Source organism: Macrobrachium nipponense, chromosome 18 (genome assembly GCF_015104395.2).
Source record: "Macrobrachium nipponense isolate FS-2020 chromosome 18, ASM1510439v2, whole genome shotgun sequence".
NCBI lineage: Eukaryota > Metazoa > Arthropoda > Malacostraca > Decapoda > Palaemonidae > Macrobrachium > Macrobrachium nipponense.
This window is the reverse complement of record NC_087211.1, coordinates 56,164,021-56,183,645: the sequence shown is the minus strand read 5'-3', so window position 1 is coordinate 56,183,645 and position 19,625 is coordinate 56,164,021. Positions and strand designations below refer to the sequence as shown.

At 44.5% G+C, this 19,625-nt stretch overlaps 1 protein-coding gene across 3 annotated transcripts in view; it reads right to left on the bottom strand.

The window, feature by feature from the left end:
• The window catches only part of LOC135197088 (PAN2-PAN3 deadenylation complex subunit pan3-like), a 331,370-nt gene that overhangs the window by 36,399 nt on the left and 275,346 nt on the right, over positions 1-19,625 (bottom strand). For 2 of the 3 annotated variants that reach the window (XM_064224045.1, XM_064224046.1), the window contains 3 exons: positions 10,359-10,487; positions 10,151-10,229; positions 9,928-10,011 (listed from right to left, as the gene is read on the bottom strand). In XM_064224045.1, coding sequence (XP_064080115.1) covers positions 9,928-10,011; positions 10,151-10,229; positions 10,359-10,487 — 292 coding nt within the window. Of the gene's footprint in view, positions 1-9,927; positions 10,012-10,150; positions 10,230-10,358; positions 10,488-19,625 lie in introns of those variants that run through there. The other variant, XR_010310552.1, reaches the window with a different exon arrangement.

The window sequence follows — 19,625 nt, the reverse complement described above, 5'->3', positions numbered from 1 at the left end:
ATCTCCGAAAGTGGCGACAGAGGAGGAGAACAAACGGCAAATACGTACACTTAACTTTAAGAAACACATAAAAAAAAGTCAGGAACACATAAACTAAACTTTACGAAACACATTAACAAAACTGTAACACTTAACTTTACAAAAAACTTAAAATTAAATTTTTTTTTCTTTTTTTGATTTTTACATTTTTTTTTTACTTTTTTATTTTTTTTATTATATTTTTTTTAATACAAAATTTAAACTTATTCACCACTTTCAACTTTGTTTTTTCGTAGTACCACTTGGTTCTTCCTTTTTGCTTACTCTTACTAAAGGCCTCTTTACAAAATAACTATCCAAGGAAGATTGCTTCTGCCTGCTTTTCACAATTTTCCTGAAACGACTCAGGCAAACGTCATCGAACTGTGCAAGCATATGACCTGTGTAAGCCTTTTCGGGGTGTCTCTTTTCTACGAATGATTCACTTTATGAAAAGCAGCTAGAGCATCCTTAATTTCTGCCGCTGTCACAGAGTCGTCGTCCTCCTCCTCGCCGCTGCTAGAGAACTCTTCTTGAATGACGTTATGCTACATGGCCTCCAACTCCTTCAGGTCATCCGTCGTAAGCTCCTCTTGGTGCTCCTCGAGAAAGTCATTGATGTCGTCCTCATCGACGACCAGCCCCATGGACTTGCTGAGTGCAATGATCTCGTCAAGATCTGGTTGCGAAACAGTTTCAGGATCGTCAACTGTTCCTGAATCTGCAGCACCAGCTTCGCCCACGTCGAATCCCTCGAAGTCTCAGGCAGATGTGGCATCAGGCCGGAGTTTCCTCCATGAGGAATTCAAGGTTCCCCTCGAAACCTCCTGCCAAGCTTGGTCGATGAGTCGGATGCATATCACAACATCGAAATGCTCCTTCCAAAATTCATGCAAGGGGAGGTTTGTGGTATTGGTGATGTTGAAACATCTCTTGAAAAGATGTTTCGTATACAGCTTCTTGAAGTTCGATATCACTTGCTGGTCCATGGGCTGGAGGAGACGGGTGGTGTTAGGCGGAAGATAAAGAACCTTGATAGGCACTTCTCTTCCAAGAATTTCTTCACTGTCGGGCCGCTTAAGCATTTTGTGGGCCTTGAAGGCTCGAGGAGTCTCCGAATGATACACAAGTAGGGGCTTCACCTTGCAATCCCCACTGGCGTTCGAACAAAGTGCGAGCGTAAGCCTGTCTTTCATAGGCTTATGCCCAGGTAACTTCTTCTCTTCCTGCGTGATGCACGTCCGACAAGGCATTTTTTTTCCAAAAAAGGCCAATCTTATCAGTGTTGAAGACTTGCTGAGAACTGTAGCCTTCGTTGAGAGTCATCTCGTCGAACGTCTTAATAAAGGCTTCGGCCGCTTTCGTGTCCGAGCTGGCTGCCTCCCCATGCCGCACCACTGAATGGATGCCAGTCCATTTACGGAATTTTTCGAACCACCCATGAGAAGCCTTGAACTCTGGGGTTGGTGTCAATGTCCCTTCTCCTCCGTCGTCTTCCTACAAGTGGCTCTTCTTGCTGGGCAAAATAGTCACGCCCTTGGAAGGTGTAGCTGCTTTGATGACATCCTTCTGCTTAAAGATGGTGCCTATTGTCAACGGATTTTGACCGTATTCCTTGGCGATCACACTCAATTGCATACCAGCTTCAAATTTTTTAATGATCTCCATCTTCGTCTCCAAAGAAAGCATCCTCTTTTTTCCTACTTCAACTTTCTTGGGACCCATGACTATGTATATACTGTACGTAATTAAGTTATGTAGTACGTATACGTATGAAGCAAAGTTCTCACACAACATGATAAAGTAGTACTACAACGAAATCACTAATGAATTTACGATAACAGACGAAATCGTATAGAACGAATGAATTCCGCGTGCTTATGATATCGATGATGGAGCGAAGTGGCCGAAAATGCACGCCGCTACGTAGATGCATGATGGGATCATGGAAGAGATGCTGACCAATAGGAGAGAAGGATCTTATGGCGGTGACTAGCGTCAGGAACCAATAGGAGAGCAGGAGGATGGTGGAGAGTCTACTCAGTTGGCGAAGAGCAAGTTTAAAATTGTTATCGGTGGTCCGGGCAAATCTCGGACTTTACAGCAACAACCTTTCGTATCTTGAACAATTTTCGTATGTAGAACCGCAAAAATCTTCGTATTTGCTTTTACATCTAGAGTTTTTCATAAGTTGAGCCTTTCGTATGTCGAGGTACCACTGTAATAATAATAATAATAATAAAATAATAACTGTAATTACAAAAATCATATGTGAAAGTATTTTACAGATAGTCTCTCTCTCTTTCTCTCTTACAGAGATGTGTTTTTTTGTATGATAAATTATTTACTAATTTTCAAACATCAATATTAATGTGAACAGCAATAATATCCATTCATTAATGAAAATAGTAAAGTGAATTAGCAAGATTTTAGTTTATAAATAAAAAAAATTGTGAGAAAAGAAAATCCTTTCTACCACCCATCTTGTCTTTGAACTCCAGGTAGCCAAGCTGAGATGACTGGGGCCCAACAGCTGTCAAAATATATCAAGTAATGTGACAAGAGGGGGTGAAAGTTGCCAACTAGGTTGTGTTGCCCACTCTACATCATGCAATTCTCTCTCTCTCTCTCTCTCTCTCTCTCTCTCTATCTCTCTCTCTCTCTTTTACTGAGATAAGAGAATTTCTATGGTACAAGAGTAATGTTTATTAATATTTTTGCATAATAATAATAACTAATTTCAAAATTCATGTGATAGTATTTTAAAGAAATACAATAATATATCCATTTCACTCTTAAATAACTCTCTCTCTCTCTCTCTCTCTCTCTCTCTCTCTCTCTCTCTCTCTCTCTTTTGCCACACAAGATACTATGTCATAGTGGTAACTCTCGTCATCTGGGCTGGAAGTGTATGTATACAGTATATCTTTACGGCCATTACTACATTTTATGGTAAAATAAAAATATACAGTACTAGTTTTCAAATAATATGAAGTTTAATGAGATTCAACAATAACAATAACATTTCTCTCTCTCTCTCTCTCTTACTTATGTATGTTTATTTGTTTTGTAGTATCAATAAATGATTTACCTTATGACTAATTTTCAAATATTAATAAGATTAGTAAAAAATAGGTGATTCCCAGTCTTTTCATCCACTTGGAGGAAGGAGGGCGGGGGAATAAATGACAGTTTGATATATGAATTGGAAGAGGAAGGAGTGGAGTCTAGGAGTTATTCTCTCTCTCTCTCTCTCTCTCTCTCTCTCTCTCTCTCTCTCTCTCTCTCTCTCTCTCCATTATTATTCTCTCTGTCTCAGAAATAATTCATAATTTCCATCTTGATGATCAGATATATGATGTTGCCATTCAATGGTCTCTCTCTCTCTCTCTCTCTCTCTCCTCTCTCTCGTCTCTCCTCTCTCTCTCTCTCTCTCTCTCTGTTAATAGCTGTAGGTATAATTTTTTATGGTAAAATGTTTAAGATTGAGGTTTTTTGATGTAGGAGAGGCTAATTGGAGAAGGACCCGTGGTAGTGGTTTCACTCGCCCCAGAAACCATACCGACGCCTTTTAATAAAGGTGAGCGAGCCAGAATATTCTGGCATTTCCAATTTTAGCGGTTCTCTGGTATTATAACAATATTTTACCTTAGAAATAGGGCTAAAGGCACCTATTTCACTGGGCAACACGGGCCCATCGCCCAGAAAGATTTTTCCTACGTCAAAATCCCCTTAATAATACAACCTCAAAGATTAATACAGCAATAGGTTAGTAATTTTAGGTATATTTGAAGTAGGATGTTATTGAAGGTATAAATTTGGTATCTGAACTTTCAAGATAGGCTGTTATAAGCATTTTTTGTGGTGGTTTTAACTATTCGTGGGTTTTAACTATTCACGGCTTTTAACTATTCACGGGGGTGCCTGGTACACATCCCAAGCGAATACAGGGGGAACACTGTACGTACTCTTTTTTTCTGGGTGTGCTATGTATAAAAAATCAGATTTTTTTTTTTAAATAGTTTTTTGGCACATTATTTTGTGGGGAAAATGCAGTTTTCTTGCATCCCTTAATTTATATTTATCATTCTACCTACATAAAACTTATTTGGGGGGATTTATCTTTATTCTATAGAGCATTCATTGTGGCAAAATGTATTAAGATTGAACAGTCTAACTTGAAAATTGTTGATAAATAAAAAAGTATAGGGTTTTTTGTATATGCTGAGAACATGACTGTTGATTATTTTTTAGAAAATCTGAAGTTATTTTGTTATTCATTTTCAATACTTTCCTTGTTATAAGTACAATTTTATGCATTGCCATTACCAAGAATTTATCTGGCTGTGCCATGGATGAAAATTGTTTTGGGGGAGAAGTGCAAAATTTCTCATACCTTGTAAATTGTAATTATTTCACCTACATAAAAGTCTTTTGTTTTTTTTGCCATTGTATAGAGAAATCATTCAGCTGCAATATTAAAGAAACTTGAGCAGTCAACCTTGAAAATTGCAAGAGCTATGCATCTTGAACAAAAAGGTATAAACATTTTTAAGCCTACTGCTTGAGTAACTGCCATTTTCCCACCAACATAATTGTTTAGAAAGAGTACAGGCAGTCCCCCGGGTTACGATGGGGGTTCCGTTCTTGAGACGCGTCGTAAGCCGAAAATCGTCGTAAGCTGGAACATCATCAAAAATCCTAAGAAAACCTTACTTTTAATGCTTAGGGTGCATTGAAAACTATGTAAACTGCATTCTTATTGCATTTTTCATAAAAAAAACTTCAAATATAGATTATTTTGCATTTTTGGTGTCATATTTCTTCTGCCAGATCATTTATATTTTGCATTTTTGGTGTCATATTTCTTCTGCCAGATCAGTGTTGTAGGCGTCGTAAACCCTGGAAATAATTTCTAATGAATATAATTGAAAAGTGCCTTAATCTCAGCACGTCATAAGCCGAGACCGTCGTAATCCGGGGACTGCCTTATAAGCAAAAGTGTTAACTAGTAAAAAACTAAATAAAAATCAATTACAGGCGGCCCGCGGTTAACGGCGCAATCACTCAACGGCGAATCGGTTTTACGGCGGTCGTCAAAAATATTCATTAAAAAAATAGGGCATTTTAAAGGTATCTTTACGGCACAGATTTCAGTTAACAGCGCCGCTAGCGCCGTTGTCTAACGAGTCCATACATTTGTAGAAATGCCGTTCAGACCATAAAGGTTATGCAAATTATATTAACAAATTTTATGGAGAGTTATTACGTAGGTATTAGGGTAAAATATATGCCTCTGACGCTGTTCTATGCCGAAAATATCGAGTTACATAAGTGCAAATTTAGCTATAGTTGTGTCGATTCATAAATGTTCATGTTTTTGTTTAAAATGTGTATGAAAATGTATTACGTGAAAGGCATTTTTATTTCTGTACAAAAATATGATACAAAGGCAGCTTTTGAAAGTGCCCTTCACGTTATCAAATACGATATTTTTTCATGTTCTTTCTTGTAAGCCGCCGCCTGGCGCTCTTCCGAAAATATTGATTTAAAAAAAGTGCAAATTAGCGATCGATGTGTCGATTTTATAAATGTTTATGCTTTTATGTTTAAAATGTGTATGAAAATGTATTACGAATAGGGTATTTTTATTTCTGTGCAGAAATATAAAAAACAAGCAGCTTTTGAAACTCCCCTTCAAGTTATCAACTACATTGTTTTTTTTTCAAGTTCGTTCTTGTATGCCGCCGTCTGCCGCTCTTCCGAAAATATCGAGTTACATAAGTGCAAATTTAGCTATGCCGTTCAGACCATAAAGGTTATGCAAATTATATTAACGAAATTTTCTGGAGAGGTTATTGAAGTAGGTATTAGGGTAAAAATATACTTGCCTCTGACGCTGGTTCTCTGCCGAAAATATCGAGTTACATAAGTGCAAATTTAGCTATGGGTGTGTCGATTCATAAATGTTCATGCTTTTGTTTAAAACGTGTATGAAAATGTATTACGTGAAAGGCATTTATATTTCTGTACAGAAATATGATACAAAGGCAGCTTTTGAAACTGCCCTTCACGTTATCAAATACGATATTTTTTCATGTTCTTTCTTGTAAGCCGCCGCCTGCCGCTCTTCCGAAAATATAGATTTAAAAAAAAGAAGTGCAAATTTAGCGATCGATGTGTCGATTTTATAAATGTTTATGCTTTTATGTTTAAAATGTGTATGAAAATATATTACATAAAGGTATTTTCATTTTTGTACAGAAATAAGATACAAATTAAGGCAGCCTTTGTAACTACGCTCCAAGTTGTCAGGGGATGGTTTTTCATGTTCGTTCTTGTCCGCCAGTTCCGAAAAATGCATTGTGTTATTTTATTAATTATGCATCTTTTCCATAAATCCTTTAAAAAGTTATACATTATTTCACTGTATCCAAGAATATTGTATGTATTCTCATATTATTGTATTTTAAAATACTACGGCAAACTTAAGCCGGTATTCCGCGGAGCAGCCAATGTTGTGGTTTGAAATCAGCTGATGAATACGAGTTTGTCTTCACCATAACGCAATTCTGAGCGAATGCTCTGCTTCTAGTTTAGCATAAACGAATATCTATATTAACGTGACTTATATGAGACAAAGTTATTGTTCCTTATACAGCGTGTTTTTAGGTGAAATATTTATTGAATATGTCTCGTTGTGAATGTGAACTACTATTTTTTTTTTAACAGATTACGTTGGCGGCATGTTTATTGCGTAAAAAATTACGTGATTCCGTTCGCAATAATCCTTTATATCATCGTAATACGAACTTTACGTTATTTATCTTATATCGGCGTGAAACCAACAGTAAAATGTGTTCTTTCAAGCACAGTAGTTTTGATTAAAATGATTTTATCCCAATTTTATCTACAGTTGTGTGTGATGGCAGACGTTTACTGCAGTTTTATCCTTGTTGCCGATGTACGATAATAGTCATTAGCAGCTTGAATAGTTTTCTCAGCTTCAGTTATAACTAGGTTTAAATTTAACGGTATATTTCCCGGTTGATCTTTAATCTATATTGATCTCTGATCTATAGCGAATAAAGTTATTACATTAAGATATCTCAGTTCTATTCTATACATAACGCCATTTATAACAAATACGGCAATGTTGCACTGTAGTACGATGATCGAAATACAAGCCAAACAGATGTTATCCAGTTCGGTTGTACTTAGAAAAAAAAAAAGTAGTTTCTCTCGTTCGGTTGTTCATGGCTGTACACGTTCACGCAACGAGTATAACGTTAAAACCACACTTTCATCATTCTCTTTTGCTGTTATTGAACTTATGTAACTAGAAGATGGATAAAGTTAGGCCATTGTAATTTGATCTCTCATAAAATCGGACTATCGTAAGACTAATGATCGTAACCTGAACACTACAGCTACCTGTACACTGTATAAACTTTATTATATCTTTACATACTCTAGACACCCACATGCACTGTACAGTAAATTCTATAGTACTATACAGCATAAATATAATGTTACATATTGCGCCGTTGTGGGATTATGGCGCCTTTGACGGGTCTAGAGTTTCGAAAGAAGGTGTGCGGCGGCCGTAGGCTTTAAAATCGCTCAACGTCGAAAATCGCTTGGCGTCGGTGGCCAGGAACGGAACCCCTGCCGCTAACCGAGGGCCGCCTGTATTAAGAGAATCTACCAAAACTGAGACAGGCATAGTCAGCCAAACCTGGTACAGGCAGTCCCTGGTTATCAGCAGGGGTTCTGTTCTCGGCAGGGTGCCGATAGGCGAAACCTGCCATTAACCGAAACTCAAGTGATTTATGGCACAAATTTTCAGTTAAAGGCAAGTGCCATAAAACTGGATCGCCATTAACCGAGTCTGCCAATGAAACTGAAGCTGAGCCTAAGATTAAAATCTAAGGAAATTTGCACAATATCTGATGAAGTCATATTTAGGGACAAAATCTCAAGAGCTGCAAGATATACAGTGGACCCCCGTGTTCGCATTCTCCGGATTCACGACTCACACATTCGCAGATTTGTCTCGGGAACATTTCCCCGCTTCATTCATGGAAAACTCAACTATTTGCGATATTTCTCTATGAGAAATATCCAGAAATTCCTAATCCAATTCATCATAAAATGCACTTTTTGTGATAAAACTTTAAAAACCAAGTATAAAAATTATTAGTGGGGTTTTCTTGGGTTATAACTAACAAAACAGGCTGTCTTCAGCGTTTTTATAGGGGTTCCATCTATTCGCAGGAGGATCTGGTACGCATTACCCCCGAATATGGGGGACCACTGTAACTACAGACAGACCTCACTTAACAGCAGGGGTTCCATTCTTGGATGAGTGCCGATAACCGAAAATTGCCGATAATTATGGTAATAAATGGCGTTTCAACATCTTAAGCACTAATAAACCACTTATTGATACTGTTAACTGCTTATTGATGCCGATAAACAGCTTACTGATGCCAAAAATCTGGTTAACAATGTCATTAGCCGAGTGCTGTAATACCGCCCGCAGTTAACTAACGCCGCTGAAAAGAGGAGGACTGCCTGGGCAATCCCCGGTTATCGGTGGGGGGAACCCCGAGGGGGTGCTGATGAGTAAAAACTCCCTTTAACCAAAACTCAGTAACTTACTCTCTTAGGTATGTTAATTAGGGGCCTTATGGTGCCGATAACTGGAACTTGGCCCATTATGGCATCATAATTCGCTGATTTTATGACGCCAGACAAGCCCCATAAAACTGGATAGCTGATATCCGAGTCCACCAATAACTTGGGACTGCCTGTCTATGTATACAGGCAGTCGCCAATTATCGGTGAGGGGAACCCTGAGGGGGTGCTGATGAGCGAAAATTCCCTTTAACCAAAACTCAGTGATTTATGGCGCCATTAAGCACCATTATGGTGACTCTGTTACATATGTTATAGTACCAGAAAAAAAAAGTTTTACCAGACCACTGAGCTGATTAACAGCTCTCCTAGGGGTGGCCTGAAGGATTAGATATTTTTACGTGGCTAAGAACCAATTAGTCACCTAGCAACGAGACCTACAGCTTATTGTGGGATCCGAACCACTATATCGAGAAATGGATTTCTAATCACCAGAAATAAATTTCTCTGATTCTGCGTTGGCCGAGCCGGGATTCGAACTTCGGACCACCGGATTGGCAGCCGAGCGCAAAAACCACTTGTCCAGTGAGAAACTAACCAGAAGCCTTATGGTGCACCATAAGGCAGCTTATGGCGCCAGTAACCGCAACTCAGCCTGTTATGGCGCCAGTAACCGCAACTCAGCCTGTTATGGCGCCATAAATCGCTGATTTTATGGCGCCAGACGAGCGCCATAAGACCAGATTGGCAATAACCAGGGACTGCCAGTATAGTATTGTGTATTTATGAAGCAAGCTCCAGTTCTGGAATCCAAAAAATCCAAAAGCTGGCCCCAAGGGTTACAAATAAGAGAATGTGAAGCTGTATACTATATACAGTCAAAAAAATGAATAAATAATGTCTGCATGTTGGCAATTCTATGTGGGTGGAAAGAGCCAATGGTCATGCTGACCACACTTTTCTTCCCTTCTATATCCACTTGCTTTGCCTAACTCCTCAGCTACTTTCACACTTTCTATTTTCATATTATTCCAAATATTTTCCAATTCACAAACTCCCTCTTCTCATAAATTCATTCCCAATTGATGTCTTTTGCTTACATACCTCTAATATTGCTCACACTTTTCTCCACTGAGGTTCCATCATTCTAACTCTTGATCTACATTCCAACACATAAAATAACAAACAACTAACGTTAGAACAGTAAAAACTAAAAACCTTAAATTAAAAGCATGTAACCCATGATAATATAGCACAAACTCAACTTACCTTATCAGGGGAGCCGGCATCCAACTTATTTAATACAGACACAACGTGGCCTAAGTCCAACCAAGGTCTACCATCATCTGTTACCTAAAATAGCACAAGAGGATGTGATTAGAAGATGCTTGAGAGAGAGAGAGAGAGAGAGAGAGAGAGAGAGAGAGAGAGAGAGAGAAGAGAGAGAGAGAGAGAGAGAGAGAGAGAGAGAGAGAGAAATATATAAACTTACCTGATGAAAGACATAATCACGGAAGAGTTTCAGCATGTAGCGATCCCCCGTTTCACTCCAAGAAGTATCCAAATTCAACCTGGCAAAAGATTTAAGGTAGCTGAATTGTCACATGAAAGAATGGCTACTACACTACTTTAGCATTACTTCAACATTAGTTAAAGCAGAACACCAATCAAAGCAAAAAAAGTGTCTATTTGGAACTTACTCAGGTCGATCTGCAATTGTATTCAACTTCGTTATCAAACGGAAAAGCCTGCCATTGTGTACTTCTTTGTAAATCTCAGCTTCATACACATCTGCCTTCTGCGTGATTGCCTCTAAAGCATTGTAAAATCTGAAATGTGTTAGAACCATGCTTTTAGGATAGAATAGGATCCAAATCCAAAATTTATAATCCTATGCAAGTCCAAAAAATCTATTTCTAATTTTGAAATCAACTGGTGACAGGGTACCTCATGCGTCTATCTAATCCATGGCTGATAAACAACAAAAAGTATGGTGAGGTTTAACAAATTGGCTAAACCCCATTAAAACCAACAGATTTGCCTCTTGAAAGATGCAAGAAAAACTGGAATCAGCAAAAGAATTCCTATACTAGCAGTGACAAAGAGGATGAAATACTAGAAGGGTTAGAACAAGATCACTGATTAGGTACTATGCCTTTGATTCATTCCTATAGGGGGACTCCCCAACCTATGGCAATTACATAAAATGAAAATTACCTTTAGTATATCATAAACTTAGTTAAACAAAAATAGTGGTCGTAGTAACAGATCTACTCAACTGATTTTTGTATTTATCAACTACATTATCATTATTATTTTTTACCATGTTACAATTTTAGATTTGATATATTTTTAAATCTCTTGGACTGAATGTCTAGTTTAGGTTGGGAACTACAGTGAAATGGACTCCGGATTCGCTATTTGTGGATCTCTCTGGAACATATATCCCGATTATTTGCGGAAAATCCCCCTATTTGCAGTATTTTTCTATGAGCAATGTCCACAAATTCGTGGTTTCCTTTTAAAAATTTCATCAAAAAAGGCACTTTTTGTGATAAAACTATTTAAAAAGCCAGGTATGAACATTTTTAGTAGGTTTTTCTTGAGTTTTGCCTAACAAAATAGGCAGTTTTAAGCATTTTTATGGGGGTCTCAACTATTCGCAGGGGAACACTGTATGTGGAATTGCTGCTAGCTGCAAAAACATTTCTAAGTGCATATAATGTGACTATAATATGGAGGCTTTGTTACTTATTAGAAGCCAAACCACCAAAAGCATTGGTGAAGTTGAGGTGCTACTGCATACATATCTTTCAAAGTACAGTCAGCACCCTACTTATGAACATTTCATGTTACAAACATTTAAAGATATGATAGACAGTCTCAAGTTAAAATTGTGTTTGGAGCACTCCCCTTTGCCACCCGTACATTTAAAATTTTCTGTGTGCCTATTCTGCCTAGTAAGATTATTTGCTGCACTACAAAGAAGAACCTCTTCCTTTAACCCCTTACCTCAATATCTTGTGTAATCTCATGATTAACTAACATGACAATTTGTCCAAAATTGCATTTTTCCTAACTATACAAACCTGAGGTCCTTTTACAATAGGAAGGTACTAGCGGCAGCTGGATAGGTCGTAAGCTTTCGAACAAGGGGTTCGGTAGTTAACTGCTTGTCCGAAAGTGCGCTCGCTGCGCGACTGGGAGGCGAAGAATCACTTTTGCTTTAGGCCCAAGCAAAAACTGCAGAGTGAGGGGTGGCATGAGGTGGAACTATGTGTAAAAGGACCTCAAGTTTGTATAGTTAGGAAAAATGCAATTTTGGACAAATTGTCATTTGTTCCAACACGGGATACAAACCTTTCAGTCCTTTTACAATAGGAAGACTCACTTCTTGGTGGGAGGAATCCGAGTCTTTTGTGAACAGACTGGTTCGCCCAACCTTGGAATGCCTCCCTGGTCGTAAGAGCGAGGGAAGGATCCAAGCCTCTATCCGATTGATCGGGGTGTGCACCACAGGATCAATGGTCAGACCTCTGGACCAAGTACTAAGAGAGAGGCAAGCGTATCTATTCGTACCAGCAAGCAAGAACAAGTTCCTGTTTGCAAGAGGCAATATAAAGTTATGGGTTTGTCTCTTGTTGGCATCCACTTCCCCCCCCGTGGATATTTGCTCATATCCCTAGTGAAAGGGATAGGATGGGGCTCTGTCATATAGCTCACCTGCATCTCGTCCTTATCCAGCATGATGACGACCGTGTCCCTCTGCCCACAGGTAGAGGGGGAGAAAAAGATGGGAAGAGGAGCCAGTCACACTCTCATTCACTCATCCATTCTTACAGTCACACCAGGACTCGATGCTGTTCAGCCTACGAGGGTCTGGGTTAGCTACACATGTTGAGCAGCCACCACAGGTCCCAAGGAAAAAGTATCCAAGGACCTGTGGGCAATGTCCCGAAGGTAGAAGGAGGTGAAGGTAGTCTGGTTGGCCCTGACCCCTGCCTTCAGGAGAAGTTCTTGCGGAACGCAAGGGAAGAACCAATGCTCCTGACTTCGTGGGCTCTCGGACGGAGCGTACGGATGTCGTCACTACCATCAGCCTCGTACGCCCTCCTGATCACCTCACGCAGCCAGAAAGAATGCGTGTTCTTGGATACTTCTTTCTTGGTCACCCCGGTGCTAATGAAGAGGCATCGGCACTCAGGCCTGAGGTGTCAAGTTCTCTTCAGATAGCGCCATAGCGCCCTCACAGGACAAAGCAGCATCTCATCTGCATCATTGTTGGTGAAGTCCATTAGGGAGGGAATTGTGAAAGACTCGAACCTGTTGTCAGGGATCGACAGTTTCTGAGTCTTCGCAACGAAGTTCGGGACGAAATCGAGCAACACAGATCCCCATCCCCTGGAATGTTTCACATCGAAGGAAAGACCATGAAGTTCCCCTACTCTCTTTGCCGATGCCAGGGCCAGCAAGAAGAGGGTCTTGAGGGTCAGATCCCTGTCTGACGACTCTCGGAGTGGCTCGAAGGGTCTTCGAGTCAAACTCCTAAGGACGAGAGTCACGTCCCACTCAGGGGGCCTGAGTTCCCTGGGTGGGCAAGACCTTTCAAAGCTCCTCATGAGCAAGGAGATCTCGAACGAGTTCGAGATGTCCAATCCCCTCAGTTTCAGGACTAGTGCCAGGGCGGCTCTATAACCTTTCACTGTGGGGACTGAGAGGAGCTTCTCTCGGCGAAGAAACACGAAGAAATCCGCTACCTGCTGAAGAGTGGCTCTGAGAGGAGACAGACCCCGTTTACGACACCAACCACAGAAGATGGCCCACTTCCCCTGGTACACAGCTGCAGAGGACTGTCTGACGTTTCCAGCCATCTCTGTTGCTGCGCTACGAGAAAAGCCTCTCGTTCGCAAGAGATGGTGGATAACAGCCAGCCATGAAGTTGTAGACTAAACTGCTCGGTGGTACCGTTCTACGTGTGGCTGGGTGAGAAGGTTGTGCCAATGTGGAATCTCTCTCGGTGCTTCTGCAAGCAGAACCAGCAGGTCCGGATACCAAATGGCCTCAGGAGCCACCAGGATCATCCTGAGATTTGGGGTGGTCAGCACTCGACTGATCACCTTGCGAATCAGGATGAACGGGGGAAAGGCGTAAACGAAGAGGTTGTCCCACGGGTGTTGAAGAGCGTCCTCTGCAGCTGCCCATGGTTCCGGCACGGCTGAAAAGAAAACTTGAAGTTTCCTGCTGTGCCGGGTGGCGAACAGATCCACGACTGGACGCCCCCACAGGTCGAAGAGCCTTTCCGCCACGTCCTGGTGTAGGGACCATTCGGTTCCTATCACCTGATCCCGACGGCTGAGCTTGTCTGCTACTACATTCCTCTTCCCTGGAATGTAGCGGGCTGACAGCTCTAATGAGTGAGCCACGGCCCACTCGTGCAGCTGCAGTGTCAACTGATACAACGGGAGAGACACAAGGCCCCCCGTTTGTTGACGTAAGCCACTACCGTGGTGTTGTCGCACATCAACACCACTGAGTGTCACATAAAGCGGTCCTGGAACTCTTGGAGGGTGAGAAACGCTGCCTTGGGCTCCAGGACATTGATGTGAAGGTGCTTGTCGCGATCGTCCCACACTCCTGAAGTCCGCAACTCCTCCAGGTGTGCGCCCCATCCCTCGTTCGATGCGTCTGAGTACAGCAGCATCTGGGGGGGGGAGGAGGAGGAGGAGGGAGGAGGAGGAGGAGGAGGAGGAGGGAGGAGGGAGGAGGAGGAGGCGGAGGAGGAGGAGGAGGAGTAGGAGGAGGAGGAGGAGGAGGATGGAGGAGGATCCATCGCCTGTGACCTCCTTTAGTCTCCACTGAAGAGACGGCAAGTGAAGACGCCCGTGAGGGACTAATTTCTCGAGTGACGACAGGTGGCTGATCACAACTTGCCATTGCTGAGCTGCCTGTTCCTGCCGACAGGAACTAATTGGCTGCCTCCCTGAATCTGCTGATCCGCGAGTGCAGGGAAGACTCGCCCTGCTACCGTGTTGATCAGCATACCCAGGTACTTCATCCTCTGCTTGGGTTCGAGATTGGAGTTCTCTAAGTTCCCCACGATCCCCAGATCGCGGCAGAACTTCAGGAGTCGATCCCTGTCCTGAAGCAACTGCGAGTGGGAGCTCGCCAGGACTAACCAATCGTCGAGATACCTCAAAAGACGTATCCCGTGCGAATGTGCCCAAGCAGACACCAGAGTGAACACTTGCGTGAACACCTGTGGGGCAGTTGAGAGACCGAAGCAAAGTGCCCTGAATTGGTACACTGTCCCGTCGAGGATGATGCGGAGGTACTTCCTGGGGGATTGATGGACGGGTTTTTGAAAATACGCATCCTTCAGATCCACTGAAAGCATGAAATCGTTCTCCCTGATGGAGTCGAGCACGGAACGTGCCGTCTCCATCGTGAACCGAGTCTGGCGAACAAATCGGTTCAGGGGAGAGAGATCTATCACTGGGCGCCAGCCCCCCGTAGACTTTTCCACCAGGAAAAGACGACTGTAGAAGCCCGGTGACTGATCCGTGACGATCTCTACAGCTCATTTGCTCAGCATGGTCTCGATCTCCTGTCGTAGTGCCACGTCCTTCGATGATCCTGGAACGTAAGTCTGCAGATGGACCGGGTTGGAGGTGAGGGGTGGCCGAGATTCGAAGGGTAATAGATATCCCTCCCGAAGGACATCTACTATCCAGGTCTCGGCGCCGTAGCGCTGCCAAGTTGCCCAATGGTTCGCCAGGCACCCCCCGACTTCCGGCAGCAGGTGAGGGGGAATGCCGTCCCTAGCATTTCCCCCCTTTCCTCGACTTCTTCCCTGGCCCCCCCTCATGAGGACGGCTGGTTACGGCCCCCCTTGGCAGAAGTCGAAGAAGACAGTCTTTCCTCGGGGCTTCGACGAGGCAATCGTCTAAGCAGCCGAGAAAGCGCTAGCCAATCTCTTGGGCTTGGCCGCAGTTCGAGGCTGCCCAGAAGCCTTCGAAACTGCCTGGTGAACAAGACGGTCACTGTCGTCAGTGCGCCATCTGTCCACCGCAGTGTCCACCATCTTTCCAGGGAAGAGAGAGGAGGAACTCCGTACTGGTCCGTTGCGTAGGCCCAATGCCGCCTCACGCCCAGCCGCCCTGGATACTCGGGTAAGGACAGCATCCCTACGGCGAAGTACCAGGTTGGCCCACAGGTTTGCTGTCTGGGGGGCGAGGAAGGAGATGGCTCTTCCTCCAGACTGACAAAGTCTCCTGAAAGCCGAGTCTTCTTCGGGGGAGATTCCCCCAGAGTTGGCTGCGACCTTAGACACTGTGAGGGACCAAAGGTCTAACCAGGAGGCGGCCTGGAAAGCTGCCATAGCGGTAGATTCCAGGCCTAGTGCCTCTTGCTGCGAGAACCAGAGGTTCTTCGACAGGAGCTGCAGCAGAGACACACCCGGAGTTAGCCAGGCTAACTCTGGGTTCACCTGTTTGGGTGGCATTGGATCCTCTGAAGGCACATAAAAACGCCGCTGTCGCAGTAGAGGAGGTGGAAGTAGCTTGTTCGATCTGCCCGACCTGAGAGAGCCTTCCTGTCCGGAGACGAGACTCTACCTGGTTCAGAACAGAATCGGCAAACTCAGACCGCGGCAACCCCACCGTCGGTTTGGGTTCCCTCTTTGGGCCCCAAAACGACTCGAGCCGGGATGTGGGCTTGGATGGTGGGAGCGGCGATCCTTCCCCGAGGTCGTTGTGCTGACGAATCAGCGCAATAACCTCGGCAAAGTTCCTCTGGATCTCAGGAGTCACTGCATCTTGTGGAGTAGGACCGTCAAGTCCCTCAAACAAGAGCACATCCCAAGATCCTCCCCCTTCAGGAGGGGGAACGGCGATAGACCCCTCTCGGTCTCCTCCTGTCACTTGCGCGTACGACCTGGTCGATCCAAGGACCGTGCCTGGCACGTACAGCATCGTGACGGGATCGTGCGTGGCGCGCCCCTCACGATCACTCCTCAATGCCTCGCTCTTCCCGGTGTAACCCGAGGAAGTTGAAGGCACGGGAGAGGCAGACCTGACGCTCCCCCCTCGCTCACTGGCAGAAAAGCGGGCTTGGTGGGCTGCAGGTGATCACCAACCCGCGGTGGTGATCGAGCTGCAGGCCTATTCGAGCAGTCTCCCTGGGGAGAACGGCTGGACTGAGAACAGCGGCCCCGATCTCGTGTCAGAGGAGCTACTGCTGGTTGCCGTACCCAACCGTTCCCTGTGGGAGCGGCGGTCAGGCGACCTGCAGAGACCACTGTCACAGTGAGACCGGTACTTGTCCTCATAGCGCGTTGAACCGCTGCTGCCAGCCATGGCTGGCGCCGGCAATCGGGGGGACCTCTTCCCAGCCTCAGCCCGTGGCCGGTCAGAGACCGTCATGTCAACCCGGGTAGCCAGCTGGTCGCTACGAGAGCGAGAGCTGGCCTGGTGAGAGTCGCCTGAGTGGCTCTCACCAGCCTTCCGCTCCGTGCCGTGAACCTGGCACCGAGCGAGCTCTGGCATCTGGTTCTTGGCTGCACGGTCACCGGTAGGCGACTATACACTCGGTACCTCTCGCGAACGAGAGGCCGAGACGGAACCTGGTGTAGCGGCAGAGCCGCTAACACCAGGCGAGGAAGTACCAGTGTTAGCATGTACCTCTCTGGTCCCCGTAGTCTTCTTCCTTGCTGAAGGAGAGACCGGCCCCGCTCCCGAAGGAGCAGGAGGACCAGCGGAAGAACCCCCAGTCCCATCGGAGTGGGACGGGCCCTGAGAAGCTCCTGAGGGAGACTTCTTAGGAGGGGAGGAGGCAGCCTTCTTCTTCCTAGGCTGTGAAGCCATGGAAGTTGAAGGGGGAGAGGCGGCAGACGACGACACCTTCCTCCTCTTCCTCTTCTTCTTCGTCAGCTTCCTCAGGACAGACGTTAAGTCTGCCATCCAGGGCGGAGCCGGGGCTGCTGTTGCCGAAGCAACAGGGCCCGGACAGACCAATGTCTGGGGCAGCAACACCACAAGCAGGGATGACATCAGCAGGTGTGGACCTCTCAGGAACAGCAGGAACGGCAGGAACTACAGGAACTGCCAGCACAGTCTGGGCAGGTATGGCAGGCGGCACAGGCATCACAGGAGGCGGAGCCACAGCCAGCGACACCCTGGGTACTGGCGGCAGGTCCAGGGGCGAGCTCTTAGGACAGCGAAAGTCTGGTCGCGGCAGCACTGCAAACCCGGGCGGCGGCGGCACGCCCCCCTCGGTACGGCGATCGGATCCTGTACAGACGCTGTAGGCGATACTGACACCACATGAGGAGAATACACCAGGTGAGGGGGGGCGGCATACCCTGGAGTCGACAAAGTGGTCACCGTTGCATGGGTGACCGCAGCAGACCCAGCCAAATGATACAGCAGCCCCTGGACACTAGGCACGCCCTGCAAGCCCAAAGACGCCCACACCTGACCAAGGTCATCCCTCGTGGCAGAAGCACCAGCGGAAGCAACAGTCGGGTGATTAGGGGGGGTTTCTCCCCGTGCGGGGGAGGACGAGCCCCACCCCGAACGAACAGAAGACCCCAAATACAATTGAACGTCGGGGTACCGAGCGCCCTCCTCCACACTCGACAGATCGGGGAAGGTGCCATACGTGGGAGCTGAGCAGGGGCAGGAAAGACAACGAAGTATCCGTCACTAAAGGAGTCGCAGGAGAGCTTTCCGACGACTCCTTTGCAGGCCTTCACTTCTTCCTACCCTCATACAAGCCCCACTGCACCTCCGACCAATTCTCACAAATTACAAATGGCTCGGTGCGAGAGCACTCACGCCCTTGACACCGAGCACACAATACATGCGGATCAATTTCTGGGAAACTGCGGAATTTCCCGCATTTACGCCCTTCAGTCCCGGGGCACAATTGCTGGATAATCGGAGGGCGCGGAGAATCCATGATCCGTTATTCACTTCACTAATAATAATAATGATAATGAAAACAAGAATAATTGTACTTACAATTTCAGTTTCACAATTGCAAACAGAAAGAGAAAACACAACCATACGAAAGAACAAACGACGATGAAGCGGGCAGAGCGTGTTGATAAACACGTCCACACGCCAGCAGGCCAAAAGCAAAAGTGATTCTTCGCCTACCAGTCGCGCGGTGTGCGCACTGTCGAACAAGCAGTTAACTACCGAACCCCTTGTTCGAAAGCTTACGACCTATCCAGTTGCTGCTAGTAACCTTCCTATTGTAAAAGGACCGAAAGGTTTGTATCCCGTGTTGGAACAAATAGTGAAAATAGTATAATCTATGACTCCCAAGTTAACTCGGAATGTAAACATATTTCAAAGTTGAATATAGTATCTTCCAAAGTTTTAATAATTAAAAAAAAGATTATGCACTACATATTACAAATCAACTTACAAACAATGCAAGAAATTAATAGCCGCCCGGAATGTAACTCGTTCATAAATTTGGTGGTGACTGTAGTGACTATGGTCATTATGCAATATTAACCCTTAATGGACAGATTGATCCTCGGGAGTAGTAATAACAGGTTTGGGGTGGTGGACAGGATTGATCCTGTAGATAAACAGTTTGGAAAGAATAGGGCGGGAAAGGGGTACCAATACTTCTATAGCCCAAAAATTCACTAATGGCAACTTTTACACTGGCTAAAACCACGAATCGGGCATCTCAGGACTTCAGTTCTGCTTGTAACTTTCAAAGGAGAATGTTTTACATCTCTGTCCCACATGACGACTTTTTGTAAATTTTCTCGTAAATATACCAAGGGATAGCTGATGATTTTTGTTCTTGTCTTTTACGATTGTATGTCAGTTGTAAATGTAATTTTACAGAGAAATTTGCAAAGAAATAGTATTAGAAAAAACATGTAAAAGTAAAAAAAAAAGTTACTGAATCTTTGTTCTCAGTAAATTTACATAAATATTTTTCAA